This window comes from Poecile atricapillus, chromosome W (assembly GCF_030490865.1).
Source record: "Poecile atricapillus isolate bPoeAtr1 chromosome W, bPoeAtr1.hap1, whole genome shotgun sequence".
NCBI lineage: Eukaryota > Metazoa > Chordata > Aves > Passeriformes > Paridae > Poecile > Poecile atricapillus.
The window spans coordinates 56,331,240-56,352,655 of NC_081288.1; the positions used below are offsets into that span (position 1 = coordinate 56,331,240).

The 21,416-nt window shown below is 37.6% G+C and overlaps 1 protein-coding gene across 9 annotated transcripts; it reads right to left on the minus strand.

The window, feature by feature from the left end:
• Nucleotides 1-7,631: 7,631 nt before the first annotated feature.
• On the minus strand, nucleotides 7,632-21,416 carry LOC131591823 (zinc finger protein 800-like). Of its 9 annotated transcripts, XM_058862900.1 has the most exons (6): nucleotides 21,022-21,167; nucleotides 20,586-20,696; nucleotides 18,282-18,377; nucleotides 14,817-14,960; nucleotides 10,715-12,470; nucleotides 7,632-9,315 (listed from the first exon to the last, which is right to left on the minus strand). In XM_058862900.1, coding segments are annotated over exons 2-6 (2,058 nt in total). In that variant the 5' UTR covers nucleotides 20,647-20,696; nucleotides 21,022-21,167; the 3' UTR covers nucleotides 7,632-9,314. The 9 variants fall into 9 exon arrangements, with proteins under 9 accessions (XP_058718883.1, XP_058718877.1, XP_058718880.1 ...); XM_058862894.1 differs by lacking the exon at nucleotides 21,022-21,167 and adding an exon at nucleotides 21,286-21,416 and having other exon boundaries at nucleotides 7,632-12,470; XM_058862897.1 differs by lacking the exon at nucleotides 21,022-21,167 and adding an exon at nucleotides 21,286-21,387 and having other exon boundaries at nucleotides 7,632-12,470; nucleotides 20,586-20,693.

Consider the following 21,416-nt stretch of genomic DNA (forward strand, 5'->3'; position numbering starts at 1 on the left):
GAATAGTCTGTATGCTGGATGAACAGGTTCTCCCTAATGACTCTATCTGGCCATCACTGATATTACAACTGATCTCACCAGAGTCAAAACAGCCCTAAAAGAAGAGCCAATTCTCATATCAATTCTTTTTTCAGACAAAACAGAATTTAATGGAATAGGGTCATCTTTGTTAAAAATTGCAGGGTACCACTTATCTATAACATAGGTAAGTCTACTCAACTGCTGTTTTCATCTAAAACAGAAAGATCTGCAAATACCAAGTGAACAGAAAGGACTCAAAGTTCATGGTGGTACTGGTAGCATTTCACTCACCTTAAGAATACACAGACTGCAGTAAGAAAACAATACATTAATCTAGCATTGATGCAACTCAAACACCTTCCTATGCTGTCAGATGTCTGTTAGAGGTATCTGGTTGCCAGGTGTATGCTGTAATTGCAACAGCTGTACAGGGACAAAGTGGGGATGGATATGAGGATGGATTGACCTAAAATTCTTCAGGGGCTGGAGCATACTCTTTATGGAGCTGAAACTTGAGCTACTTGCATGCCTCCAAGCTTATAAAGAGCAATAGATATGAGCTGGTTGAAAGGGGCTGTCTGCAAGCAGACATCTACAAAAGGCCAAAAGAGGAAAGGCATTCCTGGGAATAGCAAATAACACATCTTTCCTTTTTCTCAGAAAGGGTCACAGGGTCAAGGAAGCTGGCTAAGATATTGCAATAACTGCAGGTGGTGAAGAGCTGGGGTACAGCAGGAACACCACAGGAAGCAGCACAGGAGAAGCTGGGACCTGGAGTGATCATGACACCAGTGAGCTAGGCAGTCTCCTCACTGACTCAATGCACTCTCACAGTACCGTGCAGTGCTAAGTTTTCGCATGCAGTTTAGGCATTCAAGACTTCTGGACATTCACAATTGCAGATAAAACCACTGCAGAGAGCTCATTTGCAGCAAGCTCATCATCTCACATAAACATTAAACCATGCACTGTGTGAATCCAATAAATCTGACACAAAGGGCTACAGAATGCTTGCACATGTAAGTGGGTCCACAGACAACAGATTGGCACCTACACATTAAATTATGAATGTCCTGAAGAGGTCTGATTTGACTGTGTACAACCAGAATAACCAAGCTCACTGCAGATGTTTTAGTTAGTATACATACACATTTCCTTACAGGCAGAATTAGAAACTATGAAAAAGAGGGGCTCTGATGTGGCACTACTGATTTTAGCCATCATCCAAGACACACAACAGTCACTATACTGTATACTGACCAGTATATACCTCATTATAGCTACCAACATAGCATTGTATTCCCTGCAATTACTGGTCAGAAGAAGAGGTATTTTCCATTTTGAAGAAGTAAAAACAAACAAACAGCAGTAACAACAACAACCACCTCAAGACAAAACAGTACACTAAAACCACACAAATGCTCATTTGGAAAACACACTGACTGCTTTTCAATTAATATTACTCTCTTTCTCTTTCTTTTGGCAGAAGTTAACTTGAAATCAGGTGGTCTATACCTAAATTATAAAAGAGATGGTATCTATCTGTAGACATGACCCATGTTTCTCCTTTCCAAACAATAAGTCTGGGAATAGAATAGTGTTCAAGGTCTGAAAACAGCATGTTAACAGATGCTAAATAACCTAACAGTGCAGAAATTTCTATTTACGATATGTCTTCCACCATTCCCAAGATAAATGCACCATTCTGCATTTTAAAAGGTGGAGGTAATTTTGTGTTCAGCATTTTGCTTTTTAAATATAAAGGTAAGTTAAATGAAGCTTAGAGGAGGTGAAAGACATTAGGAAAGTACAATTCCTCTCTTGATATTCAGTAAGGTACTAAATAACAGAAAAAGGAGCTTAAGTGCTGTTGAGCTGCACAGGGTTTGTGCTTACGCGTTAATTTTGAAAGAGCATCTCGGTAGGTGACACCTAGCCCCACTACACTACATTGTCCCCAACTATTCTACAGCCTTGGGGACAAAGAGCAAGCGCAATCAAGCAAACCCCAAGTCTTCATCACTACAAACATCTTTCAGGAATTTCAAATGTCAACCTACGAACTGCTTACAGGTATCACATTAATGACTCATTCCTGTGTCTAAGGCCTAAGGCCAACCTTTCCACAGTGACCTGCCCTCGCTTTTTGAATGGCCACCTCTTTTTCTAAGGATTTAGAGGATTTAAGAGTTCTTACAGGCAGAGGCTGTACTGCTTGCAGGGGGACCATGCCGCAGCCCTGGCCCGTGTCTGTGCCGCTGCCAGGCTGCGTTGCTGCTCTCTCGTGGCACACCGCCCGCTCAGCCCCGCACGCCGGGCCTCGGCAGGCGGACACGGGCAACGGCAACATCGGAAAGGCCTGCTTTGGAAACAGCTGAAAGTGAAATCACTGGTTTGTGTTCCATTCCCTGAAAGTCAGAGCAGCAGCTCAGGCAGCGCAGGGCGACTGCCCAGCTCACCCCTTCCGTCCCAGAAAAGAATCAAGGTGTGCTCCAGGCATTGCTGGGTTTCCTTGGCACTGACTCCCCACTGAGATTCAGGCTCCATTCCTCAAAAGCCAGGGCAAATCTGAAAAACCTTCTTCCTCACAATTCTGAGCTGCCCGCCCTGATCTGCCCCCACAGATTTTTTTTTTGCTGCTCTGCTTGCATCCACCACTCCAAAAGTGAGATTTCTTCCAGGCTCAGGGTCTTCTGACTCCTCTTCCAAAGTATACCTGGTCCAGGGAAGAGGATGTGGCATTATGGCAGTGTATAGTCACAGCCTAATAATAGCTACAGCCCTACTGCCCCTCCTGTCCACACATCAAACACTTGCCCAAAGCTTTTCACTCTTTATACCAAGGCAAAGAATTGATTAAGGCAGTGAATGGGGTACAAATTACCCTGCTCCCCTCACATGCACCTAGTATAAGGCAGCTCAAAACAAAAGCACAAGCCTCAAGTCTTGCCATAGTTATCTTGTTACTCTTACTAATTTTATTTATCGACTCATTAATTTTTGTTCCAAAGTTAGAAATTGTAGCTCCAAAGGCAGCAAGCCCCCTTGGAGCAGAGAAACCAGTATTTGTTTGGTAATGATTTGAATTTAATTACACATTACCTTCGACCTCTCCAAAAAACAATTTAACAACTAAGGAGAAAACAGTCCAAGAACACCAAACTGCAAATGAAAAAGAAAGAAAAAAAACCTCAACAACAAAAAAACGAACAAAAACTACACCAGAGAAAAATAAACACTTCTAATTCAGGCACACAGAAATAGTGAGAAAACAGAGCTGGACAGGGCCTGAGGTTCTGGAGCCATTTATCAGGTGCTTAGTGCAGGGAGAGAAATATTACTTCTGGCAGTTGTTTCTCTAAACTATTTTTAAAAGCATAAATATAAGAGGATCCACATCGTTCCTGCCTGGATCTCTTCTTGTCTTTTTCAAAATCACTCTCTAGAAGACTCCATAACCAAAATCTGAACACCCAATTCAGTGGAGTTTGGATCACCTCATCCTCCAGAAAGAAAAAAACCAAAACCACTGACCAACACTATCAAATGCCAAGTGTTTTTCAAGTGGCTTTCAAAGCAGAAACAAAAAAAAATTTCTCCTTTAAAAATTAGGGGTTTAAAGAAGCTAACATGATATGCATATCAACCACAGCCAAAAAGGAAAATATTAAAAATTTTTACTGGTAATGAGATGGGTTAGTAATGGAAACAAAAATTACAGCAAACACCTTCCACAAGGGAAGAGGCTTTTTATGAAAGAATAATAAAATTGTCTTGTAGCTGTGCTAATATAGCTATCAAAGTGACAGTTTTGTCCTTTCCTTCTTTAACAGAACCTTACTCACATATTAAGCCTTACCCCTCAAAAAATGTTTAAAAATATATTACTTATATATTATATTATATAATCTACTTTTAGATTATATTGCCATGCGTTATATTGCAGTAGGCAAACAACTACTAAGATGAGAAAATTAGCTCTAAGATACAAAACCAGGTTTTTTTCTGCTCTTCAAAGATGCAGAAGAATCTGTTACCAATCTTGTTTTGAAGCCAATGCTAACAGTTTGCTGGTCATTTCCAGCTGCTGTGGGTCAGTCCACAGCTGTGCAGGCACTCAGTTTCAAAGGTATCCTCTATGCTTCTCAGTACATTTCACCAAGATAAAATTTCTTTATGAAAGTCTCAGTCAAAACAAAAGCGAGTACCTGACTCTGCACTGCTGCAATCAGTTACTTACCTTAACATTTACAGAAAGAGAAAACAAGAAAAGCAAACATCCTACCACTGCACCCAGATCAGGTAACAGCAAACTGAAAGACAGCATACTAAAAACAAAAATTTGAAAATAACTCTTCAAAGCAGAATATCTCCAGTATCACCCTGAATAAGCGAAAAGCAAATTCTGTAATTAAAATAATGAAATATTATAATTAAACAGTAACTCAGAATAGCAAGTGCCAGATTAAGTACAATTTATGAGACGCTTGCATGTTGTTATACTGCAAAAACAATGACTTGCACAAACTGAACTGATTCCAGCCCAAGCTTCAGGATTTTATTGACACTTAAGAAAACTTCAGTCTTCAGTCTTTTCAGTGTCAAACACCATTTTTACAATGGCTAATTTGTTTGCATATGCAAGTGTTCCTTGAGGAAGCAAATGGCAATATTTATGTAGAGATTTAATAAAAAAAGACCAAAGTCACATTCTGTTCAGTTCTAAGCAAGGTCAACAAAGTCATGCACCTTGTTTTCCTCACTTACACTAATGGGAACAAGTATTCTGAAACAGCACAGACACCCCACCCTAAGCCTTGTCAACGCAGCCACCACCTGATCTACTACCAGTTTGACACCATGCAAAGAAATGTCTCACTGAACTTGAAAAGCTATTAACACTTTTATACCTGAGACAAATTATTGATCTTATCTGTCAATGAATGTATTTTTTTTATGGAAAATGCAGCTTTACACATTTAAAGAATGATGCATCCATTTTAGGCCTGTTCATTCTTAGGTAGTTGTTTCTTCAAAGAGAGAGGAACAGCTGAAGTTTAGATGTATGTTATGAAGGAAACGGATTACAATTTACACATCTATTTCAGTCTAAGACTCACCCCATCTGCCTTGCCACAAGACAGTAACTTCAAACAATCACATTGTATGCTGCAGAAAGTCACAAGCTGAGAACTGTAAAAACCACAACATCCTGGAGAAGAAAACATCTGAGCAAGAGAGTGAAAAAATGTAAGCACATGTACTCATAAGATCTGCTGCAAACCCTGGACTGTGCTTTTCGGTCTCTGCTCTGCCACCAAGCCCACTCAGCTCATTCAGATAACATCAACAGCTGTGGAAGATCATCAACTCGGCCTGTTTTGCCTCTAATGGAGGAGCTGACTCTCAAGCTCAAAGCACATAAGTAATGTGAAAGAGTAAATCCAGCTCAGCCAAGAGAGCTTAAGCAGCTAGCACTGGAAAGGCTTATGCTGAGAACACAGACCAGGTACATCCGAGTTGCCTTAGACTGAAACAGCAGGAAAGCATCAAAACAAAAAATACCAGCATTACCACATGCTAACAAATTTAGTGAAGTAGATTATTGACACAGAGAACCTCAATCCTATCGATAACTGAGGCAAAACCACCATGAAAACTACTTCTGAAGAGAAATATTAGAGCAATTTGAAAAAGCATATTCTCATCACCCATCCAGACTTTGAAACACCCATGAAAATACTGTTCTGGCAATGCAGTGAAGCAATACATAGCTTCACCTGTTTTGCAGAAAAGTGTGTTTGATGTATGTGCTATCAAAGGCCCAGGTGATCTTCATTTCCCACTAGATCTTCCAAAATCAGTGATATTGTTTCCTAATTTGAGATATTACTTCAAGTATGCAACATTTCCATTACAATTATCAGTATCTTGATTAATACCCAAGGAGATGAATGAACCCAAACAACTAGCTTTTCAAATTACATTCCACCTTGTGTCTATGAAATTACTACTTTAAGACTGTAACTGATGGATACCGTGAAACAAGCTCCCTTAAAAAGGGAACTAAAGCTTCCTCTCTGATACCCTTTCCATGATAAGCAGAGAACCTTTATACCCAGCCAGCAATTCTCCTCATTAATACAAACACCACAGCTTCTCCATTAATAAAATCATTGAAGGCCCGTTCTTTTCTACCCATCACACTCCAAACAACACACTGCTCTACCTTTGGTTAACCAACTGTTGTATTTCACTATTCAGCAAAAGGGAATTATGTAAAATACCTACCCACAGTTCTTTCAGCCACCACTCAAAACTGACCTCATTTTCTAAGCACTTCAAGTACCTGACCAGTTACACAAATCCTTCTCACAGCAGATTTAAGTTCATCCCAAGAGAATCCAATTAAAAACAAATGGTAGTAATGACCATCAACTATCTAAGCCAGATTTCTTTATTCTCCTACGAAACTGAGGCAACCAATCACTACAAGGACTTCAAGCCTAACATTTCAGACAGAAAAGACACGTAAAACATAAAACCAGAAACCACCCTAAAAATAAAGACAAACATAAATATAACCAGGAAGACCAACAACCTCAGCTGAGAGACAATTTAAGAAAAGATGATTCTGAGACGCACGCCAGCATATTAAGACATTAGCAAGCCTGGTGCAACCCTATCAGTGAGATTCCCTTGTTGGTAAATAGGAGTTCATGTCCCTGAAAGCTAGCCCCTCAGGCCTTAGCATTAGAAGACTTAAAGAAGCACTTCAAAAAAAAAAAAAAAAACCCAAAAAAAAAATAAAAACAAACCAAAAAAAACCACTTTTATACAAAATGCTTCAATCATCCAAAAGTTTTCTGTAAAGCATCTAACATTCACTCCAAATAAAAACTCTTTTAAAAAGACTGAACATTAAATCTGAAGGTCTACTAAAGAAGCCACATTTGTCTTTGGCTAGCCTAAGTGAAACGAGCCAAACCAATGCACCCCCATCAATGATGCAAGACAGCATCTTGGTTAAAAACTCATATCCAGTGTGCTGGTGAGTAGAAAGTGTACCTTCAATATAGGACTAACTTCATCTTCACATATTACAAAATGCAGATTACACACTTATCGAGAACAGACAGCAGATAAAGAACAGACAAGGATAAATAGAGAAACAAACAGTTACTCTATCCCTATGTTTGCATTTTAATTTCCCAATCTTAACCTACAGGTACTCAGGAACATGATTTAAAATGCACTTACATTAATAGCCTAATGTCTTCTTTTATAAAAGAATAAACAATGGTTATGGCAGTTCCTTTTTATATCCAACCATGAAAAGAAGGAACCTTCAGCAGCCAACAATGTTATTTCCAATGGAAATCTAGGTAATCCTATTTTCTTGAAAAAAAACCAAAAACCTCAGCATAGCCTATCTTCTTCAGTATTTGGTCTAAAAGGCTAACAAGAGTTCCTCAGCTAAGGAAGAGATTCCTTTACAAGGAACAAAAGGCCAGTATGGGCAGTGTTTGCCAAAAACACAGCAAGGGTTGACCACCAGTGTGAAGTGTTCACTCCACAAGTGCCAAATTTTTAATAAAAAAAAAACCACATTTATTTTAACAGAATATTACAAACAACTAGCTTCAATGATTAACAAATAAAACTTTACAAAACGCAAAACAATGTAATTTCCAATTGTGGAGTGACAGATATCCCAAGTTTACAAACACAACATCTTTTTGTTTATACCCACTTAAAAATCATTTCCAGTCTGCTTTATTTTCCATCAAATACAGTACATTTACCCAAACAAAAGCATGTACATTCAATATAGAACATTTTGAGCAAAGCTACAATCTTAATTCCCATTCACAGTATTTTTAGTGCAATGCACTAACAGGGCCAAATAGTTCTCTATCCATAAAAGCATTTTTACTCCTGATCTTGTGATCAACATTTAGATATATTTTATACAAAAAAAGTATATATGAACACGAGGCACCTCCCTAAGTAAGGGAGTGAACCGATATAAAAAACATGGTATTTCTTCTGATGTACAATACTTTTCAAATTGTAGCAATTTGACACAAATCACTAAACAAATTATTTTCTAAAAGGTAAAAAAATAAACAAAAAACACAAACAAAAAAAAAAATAACCCCAAACAACAAAAAAACCCCAAAACAGAACCCATGATCAAATGAAACCTGCCAAGAACTTCATCATGGTAGGCATGCAACAGTTTTACTACAATCTTAATTAAAAGGTTAAAAAAAAAAGTTATCTAAAATATTTTCCAATTACACAAAGTCAAGTACTACCCATAGTGGTCATTTATGATTTTGAGAGAAAATATATTTTGAGTTTCTCCCAAACTATCCTCCCTTTTTATTAATATTTAATGAAATAAGCTAACATTATAAGTGGTTGTGCACAGATTGTCTATAATACATCAGCAAATATTCACTACCTTCATATTAACATTAGTGTGTTGATCTTTCAAAAATAAACTGAAAAAATAAACTGCAACTATCATTAAAGTGCTTGTGTATAATTTTTTTTTTAAAAATTAAAGACTAGAGGAATGTGGATATTCTTGTAAACTTCCTAGATGTTTACAAAGTTTTCTTATGAACCACATATGGAAACAAAATGGAGGTCTTTGAAGCAACTTCAGCACAGTGAAATTCAGAATGTCCTTGAACTGGGAAATTAGTCAATATGAACAAACTGAATTTATGGCAAATACTAAAAATTAGTATAATTCAGCCAATAAACACTACATTGTTTGCTTTTATACATTCATTTGTAATAAATTTAAAACAGTATATAACACAACATTTACCAAAGTAGGATATCACATCAAAGTTTGAGCTGTCCATCAATTAGCACTACCAAGGAGGATCAGTATGCACGATGAGTTTTCTGAAGATTTCCTAAATGAGGAAAAACCACCTTGTTCCAAAGCTGCTGTTCATTAACTTCTCTCTGGTACACTCTTTTTCAGTTTCAGGAAGTTTGTTCTATACTGGGTCACACTACAACTGCATAGAGAAAACTGCTAATTTAGAAGCATGTGCATTTCACTTCAATTACTTCAGTGTTTTGGGAAGTGGTACTGTCCTACGAGCAGTCAGAATGATTATTAATATAAGAAGAAAAAAAAAAAAAAAAACCTTATGAAAGTATTTTCTCCTTATAGTACCATTATCAAGAACTAGCAGTTCCAACAACAAACTAAAGTCTTTTTCATTCAAATGAACTTCAAACTTTCCGAACATCACTTGAACCTATCTGAAGAGAAACGGGAATAAATTAATACTTTGAGTTTACCCATATAATTCTGTTTTAAACTACACAACATAAATAATTTATAAGGTTAAATGTTTAATTCTTATTCAAAATGCAGAAGTCACTCCCCCTCTAGAATTCAGTGTAATTCAGGGTTCAACTCAGTTCATTTTTGAAGTTCTGCCTAATTTGGTCAGGACTGATTAGAAAGTCACAAAAGCACCACATCACAATTTAACATAACGAGGTGGTTATTCACTGTGAAAGCTGAACTCAAGTCAAATCACCTCCCAGAAAATAGCATTTCAGAGTTGAAATATAGAACAAGGCACATATAACTTAGTTTCCTTCTTACCAAATATGCTAAAAAGATGATTCTGAATAAGGATGTTAAAAACTCCTACAAGTATCATTACAGTCTCTCTTCATCATGCTTTTGTACAATCCCCAACCTTCAGCCACCAGTTGGTCATTCTGGAATACAAAGTGACTGCACACAAATATTTGCTTTTTTAAAAGGTCCTCTAAAAATAGGCCACCTTTAACATGAAGGCTGTGGAAAACTGAGTAACTACAAATACAATCCCTCGAAGTCTAAAAAAATTCCCAGAACACCACATAAGCAGAAGTTTAGAAAATTCTAGGCCAGACTTCAACATATCGATGCTTAAAGCAAAAACTTTGATAAGATTTGAACAATTTAAAAAACTAAATGACCACAAGTCTCCAAACCCAGGCTTATATAAATAAGCATTAAAAGAATGAAATTCTAAATTTAATGACATCAAAGGTATTTGCAGGCACCTAACCCATAAAATGATTTTAAATCAAAGCAACTAAGCAACCAAATTACATCAAAAAAAAAAAACTGTTCCATGCACTTTTGTTGACAGTGTGTAGGCAATACATATTAAAACAAAAAAATTAAATTCACAAATGCTAATTCCAGTAAGTTCATAGAGATTTTTTCTGTTATCAGCTTTTACTTTAGTACTTTTAGTACTTCTTCAAGTGGTCACAGCAAAGTTAATTGAGTTGAGTTACTCGAACAAAATTATTGCTAATTTTAGAAAATTACTATTTTAAAAGTGTATGCATATTCACTTGATTACAACAGATGACTTAAAACATTTTAAACTTAGTATAAACTACATTCCATCTTTCTACAATGACAGTATTTAGATTTTAACTCTCCTCCAAAATGCTAAAATAAACCCAAAAAACCACCAAATTTGACATCTACTTTGGCATTTAAGCCACTAAATGATAAAGTCTATGAGAAAATACATTTTCGGCAATAAATCAACTGAAGCAGAAGAAAATGAAGTGGTATTGTTGGGGTTTTTTAAAAAAATAAAAAAAAAATAAAAACAAGGACAAAACACTTTTTCTTTTTCCTCACCAGACAACAGCTTTAGATCTTGTACTTCTGCCTTTGGTTTTACTTTCCTCAGGTGAATGAGATACATTTGCTTTGTGGGTTTTCTTATGATGTTCTAGAAAAGCTTTTCTGGCAAATGCTTTCCCACATTTATTGCATCGATGCAGAGAAAAGTTTTTTGTTACTTTTACTTCAATACCAACATCAGCTCCTTCATACTTTTTATTGGGAGAATTAGAGGTGACATCCTGTTTTGAACCAATCTGTTTTGTTTCATCCCTTTGAGAGCCTCTTTTTGTCACCTTATTTAGAACAAGATCAATTGGCTTCTTTATTGCTCTTATTTCTAAACTTGCCGTTATTTTCCCAAGGTAGCGTGGCGACTTTTTATGAACCACAGTTATGTGTCTTATCACATCACGCTTGCGACGCGTTTCATAAGAGCAGAGTGGACACCTGTAGTATTTAACATAAATATTATTTCCATCTGTGTGTAATTCAATGTGTTTTGTTAAATTCTGTTTAGAAGTAAACTGGCGTTTACAGAGTTTACAGTAAAGCTGCTTGAAGTCAAAGCCAGCTGAAAGTTTTGGCTTCCTGGTTTTTTGCTGGCCACCTGCAGCAGATGCATTGGCTGATTTAGGGGTTGATTTAGTGGTTGATTTGCAGGTTGATTTAGTAGTTGATTTAGAAGTTGATTTAGGGTTTTCAGGGTCCTGTTTAACCTTATTTTTCTGTGCTGACGGTGTGTTCTTTTTCTCATTTGAATGATTTGTTCCCTTTAATTCATTCTGTGGAGAAAGCGCAATGGAAGGGGGTGAAGGTTCTACAGAATCTGCTGGTTCGATTTTTATTTCTGTGCCATTGGTAGCATTGTTGGGTCCTTTCTCTCTTTTAGAGTTCTTTCCAGAAAGAGTTATCTTGTGAACAATTTGCATATGCCTTTTCAGCATTATTTGTGAACTATATTTTCTCTTGCACAGAAGGCATTTGCATGCACTTAAATTGTATTCAGCCTTTGAAGACGACTTTTGTTTTCTGGTCTTAAAAGATTTTTTAGCAGAAACTGTATCCAAGAACAAAGGTTGCCCAGGCTTTGTAGCTATATCAGGAGTAATTGAATCCCTTCTTAATCCTCTATGAACTTCATCAAAATGCCTCCTTACATTGGCTTTTGTGGCAAATGATTTATAACACACGGGACAACTTCTACCTAGTGTTACGAGAACATTCTTATTTCGTCCTTTTGCAGAGCACTGGTTTAGTTTCTTTTTTGTTTCTATGTACTTCTTTAGCTCTTCCATCTTTTTTTTGTGTACTTTTCGAATGTGCCGGCGTACACTCCGTCTTGAATGAAATTCCTTCCTACAGAGGCAACAAATCAACTGGTGGCCATAATCAGAATTATCCAGAGAGTCCAAGTCAGGATTTACTGCTGGTGGCTGCTCTTCAGGAGTAGGTATCACCTTGTTTGTAACAGGATCAGCAGGAGGTAATTCTACAGCCTCCCCAGCTGGGACTGGGGCTGGAGCTGAAACAGTCTTGGGTTGCTCAGTGCTGGGTTCCTGTATCTGTACTGGAGCTTGATCGGGGGTATGGCTACTTTCTGTGTTCTCATCTGGGCTATCAGTCCTTGACACATATTGAAATACAGCATTTTGATTAGTTTCTATAGGTTCCAATGTAATGATATATTCCTGCTTATCTACCCTTGGATAAATTGCTTCAAGAAGGTTATTTATGGCTTGACTCTGCTTATCTTTTGTATCTGGGAGGTCTGTGAAAAGAGGAAAAGGTATTTTTTAATGATTTAGCAATTTCCAATTATTTAAATTTCAAAGTAGCTTTTAACCACTATGTGAATTCAGTTTCTAAATTTCCACAAATCCTCTTTTGTACTCTCTGAACATTCAAAGGCTTTGAGTAATCATTATAAGTTGCCTTTTTATTAAAAGCCAACATCGGAAATAACCCTCCTGGTGTGCTAATGTGAAAGCCACCTGAACTAAAAATTTGTATGACTGGAATTAAGCTGGTCTTTAAAAAACTGTATCAATTGCAAAAATAACATCATTTGACTGAGCTTGCTCTGCAGGTTTGCAACTAAGCCTGAAGTATCATTAAAAACCAATTTTCCTACTGCGGGATACAGGCACTCTCAATAAAGGAACCTAATTCTGGAAATAAGCTCTTCTCTGTGAATTCTGAACAATCCTTACCAAAGAATGAAACATCTGTGTAACCTGAGCATTGCACAAAGATAAAAGTAGATAATATTTTACAGGTCTCAGTAATATCCTCTTTTTAAACACCAAATTAGTTTAGTGCTCCAGTTCCCAGTGTGACACTCAAAGCATCTGCAATGGCAAACTAGGAAGCTGGGGTCCTACAGCAAAAAGGTGAGGCTCTGAGATGACACAGCTCAAATCATTGTGGAAAATTTTAAAGATGTGAGTCCTGGTAACAGCTAATTAAAAACCCACAGTCAAAGTTATTCCTTCCACACACCCAGCAACACATGGAAAGTGTCAGTACAAAATATAGGCTGTTTTGCTGCTCCAAACCCATTTTTAAACATTGAATTTTTAACAGCTTTTTCAGTCAGTTTCAAATGAGCCTATCTATATAGTTTTTACCAAGAAGAAAAAGTCCTTTCTATTTTATAGCATCTTTTAAGACTACTTCATGACTATACGAGTGAATGAATTTTTCACCATAGTGCGCTGAACTTTTACTCCTGCCTCTTGTTCACTATCTTTTATCTATTGAAAAAACTCCCACTTAGTTCAATAACTACTCAATTTTATATAAAGCACAAGTATTTACTGTCTAAATACTTGTGCTTTATATAAAAATTATTCCGAGTGTGTAGTATTATTCCTTTTATTTGCACCTCTCATAGTGAACAGTGCAAGTTATTTTATTTGTACATTATTTCATATTAACATATGAAAGTTAATCAGAAAGTTAAATGAAGGCTAGAATGCCAGGAGCTGGACATGAAGTCCCTCCTCAGGATAACCTTACTTTGCTCAGAAACTATTGCATCTAAAGTCACATGCACTTCTAACCTTGCTTTCAAACTACAAGTCACCCCTTCACACAGAGCAGCTCTGTGACTCTAACTGGCCAAGCAAGCTCATTTAAGGAAGGTGACAGTACCAGCCTTTTCACCTTCTCCTTTCAGCTGACACCATGTGTGAAAAGAATCATTAAAGGGCATCTCCGTTTCTAATTTTTGAAATATTAAGGCAGGAAGGCATTAATCAGGAAAGAAAAAGCCTCATTGCAACTATATTGATCTAGTTAAGGGATCAAGGTAATTAGCTTTACAAAATATTTTTTAATGCTGACACATTTCCAAATTGATCAGCTTTACTCAGATCAACAAAAAGTTATCACTGGAAAGAGACTGCAATAAATTTCTTTTTCCATAAAAATATCATTCTTGGCTTATTCCTCATCATTTAAGTTACTGCTTTTAATAATAAAGTTTATTTTCTACAACAAAGATCTAGAGCTAGGCATGACGACATAGAAGATATTAAAGCAGCACACAGTGAAGTGAAGCAGGGGAAAAGAGACAGCATTATTCAAGCACAGATCCTTAACCAAAAGACTGCATCTATGACACAAGCACTGTAAGGGCTTCCTCAGTACAGGAGAATATTAAGGATATTGACCCAGGTCACCTCACAGGAGCAGCCCAAGTCCATCAGAACTAAAACTGAAACACCCTGTTAGAGCCACTGTTTTCTGTGAGATTAGTTTCCCAGTCTTTGACATGCTTTTGGTATCCTTCACAGTAAAGGACAGATGGGAAAGAAAAAGGGGAAGGAAGAATAGAAAGTGTTAAGAGTGACACTTAATTAAAAGGCTAGATGTACAAACTAGCTATCTAATTACGATATTGGCATGGCTCTTAGCTGTTAATTCATATAAAATCATTGCTATAGCTCCTCCATGATACATCAAAGTGCTATGGTAACACACATTACCACAGAAATTTAGATCCATCTCTTTTTTGTATTTTTGTTTCAGGTATATTTGTGTAAATGGTAAAGAAAGATAGGTTTTTCAACTTCACATAGCTTTATTAAACATTTAAATTAATAAGACTTACTATCATCCATCTGAAGACTTGGAGGACAATAGAACTTTTTATGAGTAATTAAATTTGGTAACCCCCTGAAGAGACTCCGGCACAATTTACACTCAAAAATGGTGTCCACATCCTTTAACAAGATATGTTTAAGTTGTTTTGTTCCTGTAATAAAAGAAATATTACACTTAAGGAAGGCTTTCTGTTCATCTCTTAATTCACATCATCCCATGAAAGCGGAAACATTTTAGACCATGAATAATGATAACAGCATTTTATCTTTTGTTAATGCTACTTCACTTGTACTGTAAGTTTATGATACGTGCTCCAAATTTCACTGTGCAGACAAGACTAGGGTGAAAACCCCTCAAGGATTACACACATTACAGTTTACAGAGAAAGTGCAATGATTTATAATAAAAACTAACACCAAACATTAGGAAAGACTTCTTACTATGGTATTTGGTTGTTGCAATACAATTGCCCAAAAGGAAAGAAAAAGTACCCAGAGCATTTAAAGAAGCCTGTAGTATTTTTCTTTAGGGTTACCCTACAGTGCTAAAAGAACAAGACACATACAGCTATTTCACATAGAAATGGCACCTGGTATGGCAAAAAACTCAAGCATAAAATAGACAAAGAGAATAACTAACAGGTCAAGAAATGTTGCTACATGTAGATATCTGACCCAAGTCCAAGATGATGACGCTTAGGTCAGACAGTAGAAATGTAGGCATATTTTCAGCCTGATGAAAGGAAAATACATACAACTTAAATCTGAAAGATCTCCATTAAAACACAGAGAACGTGATAAAATATACCAGTTTTCTAGACTATTACACATTGTATACAAAGGCAGTTAGATCTAGCATTGTTGAAGTATTCCAGCTCCTGTTATTTTTTTACACTTCAAACTTACTCCTTCATTTCTCATCTCATGAAAATTATGAATGTAAGGCCTAAAATTAGCAATAACTATTAAATGATGCTTACCCACCCCAAATTAGAAAGGAGCACTAAGAAAATTCAGCTAATTTATCTATCTTGATTTTTCTTAGAATTTAATTACTCAAGACTAATCAAACAAGCAAAAATATAACAAAACCAGACCATGAATAAATAATATCAAACACCTATGGAACAGCAGCAGCAAGACATTCTTCAAGCTACAAGGTCAAGTGTTCTGTCATCTCATTACACTTCTCTTAAGAATTCCTTTCAAAGATCAAAACCAGAGTCACACTGCAGAACTATTTTCTAAATTAAAATCTTTCAAATATTAATAATCTCATGATAGGCAATAGTTCTTCAATATAAAAGGGCCTCCCAGAAAAACTTATTTTTGGTGCCATAATAGTACTACAAAGCTTCCAGCAAAGCAGTGTCTTCCTCCACAGTTCCTTAAAAATGGTATCCAAACTTGACTACCTGAGGCCACCACAGTTCCTGTCCCCTCCTATGCCTTCCCAAGCCATATCCACTGCTCTTTCTTTGAGTGTTACTAACCTCACCTTCATTTGATCTGCATTTTTACAGACTACTGGAAAAATATTTAGATACAGCAACAAATAAAAATTTTACCGTTTCCCCCAAAAGCAGGTTGTTTACTCAGATGTCACCAACATTTGAATTTCTGCATATAAAGAAAAATCAGCTGAACAAAATTGAAGATGCTCCATGTAGATAAAATTCCACGCTGTTCATGCATGCCCTAGCCACAAACCTCAGCCTCAAAAAATAAAAATATTCTCCACTATTACCCAATCAAGGGACATACTCGTTGTCTCCCCTGTTATACTAGTATTCAGTCTCCTGTTCAGGACTGAAATGTTTTTTTTCCAATACAAATTACTGGATTTAAGAATTACCAGATGAGATTAAAGAATTTATGACCTATTGGAGCTCATACTATATGACACGGTAGTCACTCTGGCTTCAAATCATCCTTATGCAATTGTGAAATTTTTCACAGCTGGGAGTAAAGAAAAATAAGTGGTCCTTTACAGACATTCAAAAAGTTCTGGATACAGCAAAAAAATGTAAAATATCCACTGGTTTTGTGGACACAGCAGAAAGAGGGAAACAAATCATCTCCTATTCTTCACCAACTGCAGACAGCGGCAACAAGTCAATCTTGTGTCAGTAGATGCTACCTCCAGGTTACTGGAGAAGAAAGATTTACTGAAGTCTTCGCTATTTTGTAGCTACATCTAACTGTAAATTGTGATGGTAATGCAGACGATACCTTGCCAAATTCTGTTAATATTTGTAAATGTTGATGCTAGAATAACATCAAAGTCACAAAAAGTCAGTAGAGAACACCAGTCATAAATATCTCTCTATGAGATACCCAAATTTATGCCTTTTGCAAGCAGTTTTTTAGAAAAAAATAGATTCAAATTCACTTTTTATTCTTAATGCTCTGAATGACAGAAGCTTTTGATAAAATTACTTAGACAGTAATGTACAATACTCTGTGTTAAATTTCTGTTCCTTTATCACAAGAATCAAATACTCTCTCTCCATAACGAAATGCTGCTTGTTCAAAACTAATCAGTATCTATCAGAGAAAGTCAGAGAATCTTTCTCTAAGACCTCTGCCTTCTGCCCAATCTCCCTGATGCAGGTGACTGATGACAGCAAAGTAAGGTATCAATTTAACACCTGCCAGTGAGGATGATCTGGAAGCAACTCAGAGACAAAGTACCTGCAACTAGTTTGTGCTACTACCAGTAGCATTAATCTGCTTCAAGCAGAAGAAGCCTGTGTCACACATCTGAGGGCTCAAGCAATCTCAAACAAACTAAAAAATGAATGAATATTAATGAATACTAATGAATAATCTCACAACCTGTTTTTGCATTAGGTTATTGAAATGCTAGTGGACAACTTAAACACTGTGCCCTTTTACAAGACTCAGACCAGACATGCATCTCATTGCACAGCAGCAGTGCTTATATACATAACTTATCTCATATATGTAAAAGTTCTACATGAAAAAATCTAGAAACACATAGCGGCACTAAAGACCAAGAGCTGTGAAAATAAAATCTTTAGTTTGCCAAAGATCAGAAGTGTGGAAACCCTGGCATACCTCCCCAAATGTTCATTGCTATGTATTGCAACTCCCAAAACCAGTCAAGGAACACCTTAAAAGTAATATGATAAAACAATTTAGGATATTCAAGATAAAGCTTTTTCTTTGCCTCAGGAGTTTTACAATAAACTCCCTGATAATAGCACCAGAAATGACACAAAGCAGAAAAACAAACTTAATTTTTAAGGTTTTTGAAGGATACCTATGCAGCAAGATTTGTATCTTCATTACTTTCTATAGAAGCCCTTATTGAAAGAAACACCTAATTTCAAAAATCTCCAAATATTTTGCAAATATGCATAAAGTCAGGTACTGGTTATTTTAATACACTGAATATAACTCTTTTAACAAGGTAATGAAATTCTTATGGGTCAGGCATGGTTTCCTACCTGATCGAAAACACTCAATGATTTGTTGTATACCAGATTTTGATGTTTGCAGAGGCTGCTGCAATAATGGCGGATCACCAGGTTCCAACAGATGCACTGAAATACATAAAAAGATAATAAGCCATTAGAGAACACTCAGGTGATTTCTGTAATTTAGGAATTTTCCATACATACAGTAAACTAGCTAAAAAGACAGGACTACAGTAAAAGTAGCCTTGCTCTAAAATTTTCAGTTATATTGTGTTAAAAAAAAGTCAACACTAAATTTTCCAGCCATGATACCTTCAGACAGCTTGCTGTCTTTTTGATCACTTAAAAAAAGTGTATTCAAAGCTCCCATTGTTAAAACCAAACATGTACGAAAGAGAATTACCAAATACTGTATTACCAGCATTACCAAATACTTCATAGCACACTACATTGCTTCAATGTTGCCAGTATGCACCTAAACACTGAAGCTAAATTTAAAGTAGCAATGATGAGGAAAAAAGCACAAGCATAGCTACATAGTATATACCAAAAAAACCCTATCATAGTATTTTTAACCATGAAAACTACACTAAATGTAACTACTCGGGCTCAAATAAACTGCTGAGGGAATACTTTATTTCTGATGTTTCATTCCACATTATATTCTTTCCAAAAGCTATTGAAACAAAAACATGTATTAATCAGAATTTTTAGCCATTCCAATATGCAGTATTTATGCACATAAAACTTAACAGCACTCCACTGCTGTATATAGATATGGCAATTAAGCTTTGCCTATAGAGAAAACAAATTTACAAGAATAAGAACACTTCTTGAAGCATGTGTTTGCAAAAACTTCAGTTAAGTCTTCTTTCATACTTTTGATTGACTAAACAGCCAGCCTTGTACTTCACAAACTGGCTCCCACCTTAACCACTTGGTTTGATTTTAACCCCATTTTAAGGTTTTCATTTCTAAATGAAGCACTGAGATGTCCAAGAAATATATTTTTAATAAAGGTCAGTTGAATCATAGTATGAAACCAGTTAGAGATAGTAAGTGCAAAAAGAATAAACAAATTTTGACAGAAACATTGAGCTAAAAGATAAAAAGTTACAAATGAATTCTAGCTGAAAAGAAAATCAGAAAGCAAAGCACTGTAAAAAAGGACAACAGAATGAACACTGCACCCAACTATCCTGGTCCCATAACATACTATTATATATACAAACATGTAACAACCATAACAAATCAGCTCATCATTTGGGAATCTCTAACACAATGACATATTGTATTCTACTAGCCTACTCCCTACACTTCAAAATAAAACATTTTGGTTTGTATACAGCCTCTAATACGCGTGTACAACACCTACTGACATAAAGAAGAGTAACACAGATGAACCAGACCTAACACATCATTGTTAATTTGTCAGGAAAGAAAAATATTTTCATTTTTTTGAAAGCATTAGAAAACTCAAAACCATTTCATCATCAACACAAAGAAACGTTTCTACTCACTGAACAATATCTACTCTAAAATTACATATCACAAAAGAGGCATAATCAAAGTCACTATGCTCACATTTTCATCTGTTAATTCCCCAAACTGATCCCTTTCTTGTCAAAACAAAAGTGGAAGCATCCAAATAGCACCTTTCTTTCAAAAATGTAAGTGAACACATCCAAATAAACTCTATAACAAGGCAAAAAAACCAAAATTGCCTTCAAAAATACCAATTATAACAACAAGCAGAATAATTTCAAAAGCATCAAAACAGGTTGGCTAAACCTTCAGAATATTCATTACCATTTCCACTGATGGCATCTTTCACATCACTCAGGCATGGAATGTAGAGTTGTTCTAGGACTTAGTCTCAGAGGAGAAAAACCCCATCAAGATCTTAAATTTCACCAGAGCTCACCAGAGAAGACAAGGTAAAAATATAAACAACAAATGCAAATGATTGCTAAAAACACCGTTTTACAAAAAAAACTGAGAACACCGCACTTTTTGGAAACAAAAGGGTTTGTTGTTTTATACAACTTCTTGCCTTCCTCTGCTCACTGCATACAATGCCCATGTGTTGGCCTGAGGATTATCCCACATCCAGGAAGTAAAATAGTCTCTTCCTGAAACGATTTTAAGGTGACAGCTCAAGGATTCCAAAAGAAAAAAAAAAAAGAAAAAAAAATTCAGAAACTTTTTATACCTAGAATTGACACAAATGATACACATTTGAAATCCTCACAACAGTTTCTGCAAGCTTCTAATGAAGGAGATATGCAAAACATCCGAATCCATCGGAAAAACATCCATCCCACACCACAATACCTGGTTCACAGCATCCATGGTGATGGTGGTCAGTCTGACAACACTTGTCCCTTAGAGGCATTTTCTGTGCGCACGATCTACTTTCCTTCTACATCCAGCAGCTCGTTTCTGCTAAAATAAGGAAATTGGCTGTCACCGCCGAAGCACAGGCGGGTCAGGAGCGCGCCAAGCCCGCACACCCACTTCCTACGGCAGCACGGCCGGGCAGGCCGGAGGCAGCGGCACCGCTGGCGCAGGAGAAAGTTCCCATTGTTTTCGGCAGGTCTCACGACGCCCTCTGCAACGGCCGCGGCGAGCACGGCCCCGCTCCCGCCCCGCCGCCACCTGCGCCTCGGCCACCGCCCTCCCCACCGAGCCCGGCCCGGCCGCACGTCCTCCCCACCGAGCACGGCCCCGCGCCCCTTCCGTGGGCGGCCCTGCCGCGTTCCGTCCCCACCTCGCAGCCTCGTCTCGCAGCCCCACCGATAGGACGGTGTCCCTGGGCTCCCGCGGGGCAAGCCGCGTCCCCGACAGTCCCGGGGCTGCGGCGCGCCCGCCGCCGGGCCGGGCGCTGCCGCGGCGCCGCCGGGGCCGGAGCGGGGCGCGCCCGCCGCCCGCCACGCGCAGCCCGGGCGGGAGGGGCGCGCGGCCGCAGGTGACAGCGGGCGCCGGCGCCGGGACGGGGCGGGCGCGACGGGCGGGTGCCGCGGGCCGGCCCTACCTGGAGAAGACGGGCGGCTTCCGCCTCCCCGAATTAAACTTTATTCGCCCCTGTCCCGCCAGAGCGGCGGCCGCTGACCCCGGAGCCGGATGGGCACGGGGGCAGGAAGTGACTGCGGTCCTGGCGGCGAG